The sequence below is a fragment of the Protomyctophum parallelum genome (assembly GCF_964188405.1).
Source record: "Protomyctophum parallelum genome assembly, chromosome: 18".
Lineage (NCBI taxonomy): Eukaryota > Metazoa > Chordata > Actinopteri > Myctophiformes > Myctophidae > Protomyctophum > Protomyctophum parallelum.
Window position 1 is genome coordinate 31,213,277 of NC_139716.1, and position 8,052 is coordinate 31,221,328.

An 8,052-nucleotide genomic window follows, 5' to 3' on the forward strand; every position below is an offset into this window, starting at 1 on the left:
ATAAATATAAATCATCTAAGCATATATATTATACGTAGCTTGCTGCTTAGCAGAAATAGAAAAAAAAAGAAAATAAAAAGGATAAAGATATTTTTTCGTTAACTGAAATCGCAGCTTCCTTACTCGCCTCTATATAGCATTCAGAGGTTGTGGAATAATTGTCTGGCTACACAAATCTAGTTAATCTACACAATCTGCACCTGATGTGGTTTGTGGTTGCATTACGTGATCATCCTGTAGTGTAAAGTAATTTCAACATGTAGAGGCCTAGCTCTTCTTCTGACTTTCTCTGCAAGAAAAACAACCTGTTACTGGTAGATATTTATGACATCAAGCAAGCAACAAGCTGTCATTTAAGGTGTGGCGGTTACATAATTCCAACTGAACCCAATACTAGAAAATCATCAATTAAAGATTTTAATTTAAGCTACTTCTACACTATACTGAACTGAACCCAAACAACTGCGTAGTGCATGCGATGTCCATGTGCGTTCATTGTCTAGACTCTAGACAGTGATTCTTCTCAGCCAGAGTGAGATCACATCACATACCAAATAATCGGTCACCAGCTGTCCTGGAAGAGTCACCGATAAAGGAATATTATGTTTTGCCAAGTAAACTGTGATTCCAGGGGAATTAACATCAACACACACACACACACGGAACCAAAACCTGCTGCTACTGGCCTGTGTGTAATGCAGCTGAAGGCTACATAAACACACCGACAGCCAGGCAGGCCGGCTCTACAAGCCAGCTCTGTGAGATTGGAGGCACATGCTGAATGCGATGTGAGCAACTCTAATGGAATTAATGGAACTCCCCTGGTGCCAAGACTGACTGAGTATACAGCCAGTAGTGAAAAGGGCATACCTAGCTACGCTGGCACTTAGGCAAGGCAATGGCACGTTTATTTGCATAGCCACATTTCAACGTACTACTGGTACTCATTAACACATAGGTGCATGACCAACACACCAACACGGGAACACGGACATGGCTGTTCCTTGGAGTGGTTGCACCACTCAAAAATAAGACAAAATACAAGAAGAAAGTTATATTCATTGCAGTTCAAGAAATGAACCAAAGCAAACTGAAAAGTATTCTTCTGTGATTTAAACAAATCAGATTTAAACAAATCGTAGCAGACAAAAAACTGAACCCTGGTTCTCCACATTTGGTGTGTGGATAGCAGAAGCAGAAGATGCTTAACCAACAGCAGTATTTTGAAATCAATTCTTTGAGATATAGAGAGCCAGTGAAAATAGTGTAGAGTGGGAGTGATGCGATCTCCTTCTTGGTATTAGTTAGGACCCAGGACACAAGCAGCAGTGTTCTGAATCAACTGCAGCTGTCTGATAGATGTCTTTAGGGAGACCTTGTAAAGACACTGTTACAATACTGAGTGAGTTTTTCCCCCAAATCCTGCTGAGACATCCTGCCTTGATATATTCTTATCTTAAAATGATAGTTCTTTGTAATTATCTAATGTGGCTGGTTCTGGGTGTATGACTACACCAAGATCTGTGGCTTGGGTTGTGGTTTTTAACATTATCCTATTATTATATTTTGTATTTATTTTCAATTTTTCACAAAATACACATACGCCACCCATCCACAACCCTCCCCACATACAAACCCACATACATAGAAGACAGCACAGTTAAAGTATAATAACAATAATAATAATAATAATAATAATAATAATAATGAAAATAATGAAAGTAATTACTAAAACTAAACAAAAAACAAGAGACAAATCTACTATACAAAAATTAAGTTGTTTCTGGAAGCAATAGATCTAGACTGAGATAGCTGAAAAATAATTAACCAATAACATTTCTGATTCAGGTAAGGTTCAAATATTTGAAAAATATTCTGGCAGTCATAGATTATTATAATTTTTTCAATGCAAAGCTCGTATTGCCTTGGACCATAAGCAGGGGAATGACCCTGCAAACCAGGCCAGCTGGGAGTGAAACCGGGGACACGCTGAAAAGGGCATGTTGCGCCCATGCGGTATGCACCTTAACCATTCGGCTATAGAGTCGCCCTCTGCATAATTATGGTAACATACTGTGTAAACATTATGTTTTCCTTAATCCGAGTTAGCCTGAAGCTATTCTTTAAGTAATACTGTATAGTTACGGTAGGGTGAAAATGTCCAAAACTGACTTTTCAGAAATGGAAAAATAAAATAAACTGTGTTCCAATGGATCCAATGTAGTAATTATTTAGTCACAAGCTCTCGTTAATACATTTCATTGGTTCGATTCAATAATTACCAGTAAGACGCCCTGAGGGCGAGGTCACGTGCACGCATCTGCCTGGGTGACGGAAGACTGCAGTTACAGGCTTTAGTTTAGAGACATACTATTGGATGTTCAACCGCATGTCCGACCGTTGTTTCCGCATGGCGGTCCGTTGGTGTGTCTAATCCCAGGTGAGCGCTGGTGCTTTGGCATGGCCGGTCAGATCAACATTATGGAATGTCAGAACAGGAAGGACGGGTGGGGAGGATCAACATATGGAAAGTCAGAACAGGTCAGCTCCATATGGACATCTAAGGGTTTGAGGTCAGATGTAGAGTTGCTGGCCGGCTCTATACAGTATATGCAGATATGGAAATCTGAGGGTCTCCATGATGTCACAAGATGTCACGAAACTAACGGACGGCCGATGCAGGTTTTCATAGTAAATGCGCCCTAGGGTCACATTAAAACCCACCTTTGAGCTTGTAAATTGGCTAGTTTCAATTTACACACCCAAAAAACAACGTAAAAAGTTTGTTTTGCCTGACAAAACCATATGAATGCAAGAAAATGATCGAGTCACCAATGTTTTTTATGGCCAATATGGAGGAGATCTATTTACAGTAAATAATATGCGTCAGTACTAGAGTCACATGGAGTTGAAGTTGGTGCTTCACTGAATCCCAGTGCAACAAGGCAGCAGTGGAATTCAGCCTGACACTATACTTACTTACTTCCACACAGACAATCAATTCCACACTTGATCAAATTAACTCAAGAGGTCAGCCTGAAAAGAGGTCAGCCTGAAAAGAAACACTGTGGAAAAAAGAAATGGCTGAAGGCTCAAGAGGACCAAAGGACGGGCACCACCTTACTTAAAAGTAACCTTATGCCACACCATGTGTGCCAAGATTCATGGGGTCTGACAGGGGGGCCTGTAAATGTATAGCAAGTCAATATGGCTTGTTGTGGTCACGGAGCCCAAATTCCAAGGAAGGAACTCTTGTATACACAGGAGTAGAGCATGGAGAATGGACTGAAGAAAGCACAAGGGTTCTTTCAAGCAAGCAGCCATGGCAGAGTGGGATAACATTCCTGGAGAGATACGAGAATATACTACTAACTACAGTATGTCTCAAACCCAATTTGTTGACCTAATCAGGATGCAAAATAATCTCTGAAACTCAAAACTCCACCTATTAAAGTTGTTCTTGGTCCACGACCCTGTCATGACATGCCGAAGCCTGCTTTTGAGTGTCAACAGTTGTCAGCAGCAGCTGATTGAAAACATGACGGATGATATCTACACGAGATTAAATGGTAGTATATTAAACTAGTAACTACAGCCTGCCCTACATCCACAAGCCTTGGATTGGTGCCACGATTATGTGACGCTGAATGTTTAAGGACACTTGTTTAAGGACATTTGTTTAAGGACACTGATGAAGAGCTGAAGTGTGCCACCATGCCAGACTGCACAAAATGGACATGGAATCCAACACCTGTACCATAGGCATAATTGTTGTTCTTTGTTAATATTCTATAGGCCTACTTGTTAATACCGTACTTGTTACATTATGAGTGTGTGACCAAACTGACCAACCAGCCACATCAAAATGTTGTCTGAAAATAGCAGATCTGCTATTTTCATTTGAAAGCGTGTGACATTCTGCAGCATGTACTTTCTACTTTTGGTACTTTAAATACTTTTTTTTGTACATGAATGTCTGAAACATTACATACAGGGATGTCTCTCTTGTTTGTGACATCACCACTGTACACCTGTTCATGTAGACTAGAGCAGAGGTTCCCAAAGTGGGGTCCGCAGACCCCTAGGGGTACGCGACGCATAGCCAGGGGGTACCCAAGCCCCCTCAAAAAAAAAATATATATATATATACAGTGGAGGAAATAATTATTTGACCCCCTGCTGATTTTGTAAATTTGCCCTAATACAAAGAAATGAGCGGCCTATACTTTTTATGGTACTTTTATGTTAACAGATAGAGACAGAATATCAACAAAAAAGTCCAGAAAAAAACATTATATAAAGGTTATAAATTAAATTCCATTTTATCAGGTGAAATAAGTATTTGATCCCCAAGCACATCATGACTTAGTACTTGGTGAGAAACCCTTGTTGGCAAGCACAGAAGTCAGACGTTTCTTGTAGTTGGTCACCAGGTTTGCACACACCTCAGGAGGAATTTTGGTCCACTCCTTTTTACAGATCCTCTCCAAATCCTGAAGGTTTCGAGGCTGTCGCTTGGCAACTCGAAGCTTCAGCTCCCTCCACAGATTTTCTATGGGATTAAGGTCTGGAGACTGGCTAGGCCACTCCATGACCTTAATGTGCTTCTTCTTGAGCCACTCCTTTGTTGCCTTGGCCGTATGTTTTGGGTCGTTGTCATGCTGGAAGACCCATCCATGACCCATCTTCAGTGCTCTGGTTGAGGGAAGGAGGTTCTTGTCCAAAATCTTACCGTACATGGCCCCGTCCATCAACCCCACAATGCGGTGAAGTTGTCCTGTACCCGTGGCAGAGAAACACCCCCAAAGCATAATATTCCCACCTCCATGCTTGACGGTGGGGATGAAAACCATTGGAAACACATTACGCCGTAATGGATTGAAATCCTGAAGTGCCCGCAAGGTCCCCCTGCTCAAGAAGACACATGTACAGGCCCGTCTGAAGTTTGCCAATGAACACCTAAATGATTCTGAGAAGGCTTGGGAGAAGGTGATGTGGTCAGGTGAGACCAAAATTGAACTCTTTGGCATCAACTCGACTCGTCGTGTTTGGAGGGAGAGGAATGCTGAATACAAACCCCAGAACACCATCCCCACCGTCAAGCATGGAGGTGGGAATATTATGCTTTGGGGGTGTTTCTCTGCTAAGGGTACAGGACAACTTCACCGCGTTGTGGGGTTGATGGACGGGGCCATGTACGGTAAGATTTTGGACAAAAACGTCCTTCCCTCAACCAGAGCACTGAAGATGGGTCATGGATGGGTCTTCCAGAATGACAACGACCCAAAACATACGGCCAAGGCAACAAAGGAGTGGCTCAAGAAGAAGCACATTAAGGTCACGGAGTGGCCTGGCCAGTCCCCAGACCTTAATCCCATAGAAAATCTGTGGAGGGAGCTGAAGCTTCGAGTGGCCAAGCGACAGCCTCGAAACCTTCAGGATTTGGAGAGGATCTGTAAAAAGGAGTGGACCAAAATTCCTCCTGAGGTGTGTGCAAACCTGGTGACCAACTACAAGAAACGTCTGACTTCTGTGCTTGCCAACAAGGGTTTCTCACCAAGTACTAAGTCATGATGTGCTTGGGGATCAAATACTTATTTCACCTGATCAAATGGAATTTAATTTATAACCTTTATATAATGTTTTTTTCTGGACTTTTTTGTTGATATTCTGTCTCTATCTGTTAACATAAAAGTACCATAAAAATTATAGGCCGCTCATTTCTTTGTATTAGGGCAAATTTACAAAATCAGCAGGGGGTCAAATAATTATTTCCTCCACTGTATATATATATTTTTTTTTGAGGGGGCTAGTGAATCATGGTGTGTGTGTGATATGAAATGTCCAGTACCTCCCCAGTGCCGCCCCAAGTGCCACCCCAGTGTCTGCCCAGTGCCTCCCCAGTGTCCGCCATGGTGCCTCCCCAGTGTCTGCCCAGTGGCTCCCCAGTACCTCCCCAGTGTCCCCTGAGTGCCTCCCCAGTGTCCCCCTGAGTGCCTCCCCAGTGTCTTCCCAGTGCCTCCCCAATGTCTCCCCAGTGGCTGCAGTTTCTCCCCAGTGCCTTCCCAGTGTCCCCTCAGTGCCTTCCCAGTGCCTCCCCAGTGTCCCCTCAGTGCCTCATGCCTCCCCAGTGTCCCCCTGAGTGCCTCCCCAGTGCCCAGCCGAGTGCCTCCCCAGTGTCCCCCTGAGTGCCTCCCCAGTGTCCCCCTGAGTGCCTCCCCATGCCACCAGTGTCTCCCCAGTGCCTTCCCAGTGCCTCCCCAGTGTCCCCTCAGTGCCTCCCCAGTGCCTCCCCAGTGTCCCCTCAGTGTCTCCCCAGTGCCTCCCCAGTGTCCCCTCAGTGTCTCCCCAGTGCCTCCCCAGTGTCCCCTCAGTGCCTTCCCAGTGTCCCCTCAGTGCCTCCCCAGTGTCTCCCCAGTGCCTCCCCAGTGCCTGCCCAGTGTCCCCCAGTGTCCCCCAGTGTCCCCAATAGCAATACAAGAGCAATAATACAAATTAATCTTAATTTATTAATCGTATTAATTAATTATTGAATCAAATTAATTAATTAATTAATCAAAATGTTCGACGCAAGAAGGCCCCCCTGCGGCCTGCGCCCAGCACCATGCCAAAGCTTTTTCCTGCAGGAAACACTGCTTGTGGTTGTAAATATATTGTTATCTGTGTTGCGAGGATGAGGGGGTACCTGGAAAAATATCTACCCCAAAAGGGGTACCTGGTCCAAAAAGGTTTGGGAACCCCTGGACTAGAGAGCCCCTCCCTCCCTCTCCCCAGACACTGCTATCATTTCACTTTGACACCTTTACTATGCCCAGCTACCCAGTGTTATGCTAACTGTCAGAGAGAGTAACTACACACACACACACACATTAATAACATATCTGATGGCACATCATGACACCGATTATAAGAAAACAGCATTGCAGACGCGGAAGTAATGCTAGTTATGGGGCGTGTGCTCCCTCTAACGAGTCCATGATATATCCTAGTGTACTGTACATCAGATAGTTAGTTGACTTCATATCAGTTCAGACACATGACGCTGCTGTCACTATGAATTCGCACGGTAATACAGAATAATAACAGCAGTAAAACTGCCGAATAGGAACGTAAACCATGTGTTAATTGTCCCCTTCCATTTAACCATGCATACATGTGCAGTTTGGCGCTTTGTGCGTCAAGTGAATGTGAAAGTGGTTATTAACACTTTATCAGAGTCAGCAGCATCGTTGCCAAACTCTTTAAATGCCAGCACAATGTATAGTGTTACACACTCTACATGAATGTGTTATAAAGAAAGACTCACCATTTCTTACTGCATTCTATCATCAGTTCTTGGTAGGATGCAGCAAACTGAAATTTGGAGGCTCTTTTCCCGACCCGCTGGAGTCTCTTCCAAACAGAAGTCATGATGTTCCAGTTGGTCAAATAATGTCGAATAAAAAGACATTGATAAAGCGTTTAAAAATTAAAAATTAAATATACACAGAATATGTCTCCTCATTCTCCTCGGTAAAAACGTGTACCCCCCTCCGCCCCTCTCCTGGGCTTGCAGGTTATAGCTGGTTGAATGTGGACGCACAGAGATCCCGGTGGGTCGCCTCAGTTCCTCGGCTCACATGTTCCGACTAGCTATAGTGTCACACAGAGCAGAGCAGAGCACAGCAGAGCACAGCACAGCAGGCTGGCCAGGCGACAGAAAAATAAATCACAAATAAACGCACGCTGGCTGCTGAGATCCTAATAATAAATTCCCATTGCCTGGAGGGACGAACGGTCACTCGGTCAGCATGCGCAGCTGCGATTGGCGACTTATGTTGTCAGGCCAATTACGAGTCTTTCATATTTAATATTTATTTACACTAATCTATCTTCTATGCATTTACGGATATACCCAATCCGTGTGTGTGTGTGTGTGTGTGTGTGTGTGTGTGTGTGTGTGTGTGTGTGTGTGTGTGTGTGTGTGTGTGTGTGTGTGTGTGTGTGTGTGTGTGTGTGCGTGCGCGAGAGAGAGAGAGAGAGAGAAAAACTACCGGTATATTGATTGAAGTA

General features: G+C 44.0%; 1 protein-coding gene across 12 annotated transcripts in view; it reads right to left on the minus strand.

Moving 5' to 3' along the window:
• The window catches only part of ehbp1l1a (EH domain binding protein 1-like 1a), a 56,804-nt gene extending 49,119 nt beyond the window's left edge, over positions 1 to 7,685 (minus strand). For all 12 annotated transcript variants that reach the window (XM_083789089.1, XM_083789084.1, XM_083789088.1 and 9 more), the window contains exon 1: positions 7,307 to 7,685. In XM_083789089.1, coding sequence (XP_083645215.1) covers positions 7,307 to 7,410 — 104 coding nt within the window. In that variant the 5' untranslated portion in view covers positions 7,411 to 7,685. The remainder of the gene's footprint in view (positions 1 to 7,306) is intronic.
• Between the last annotated feature and the right edge of the window lie 367 nt (positions 7,686 to 8,052).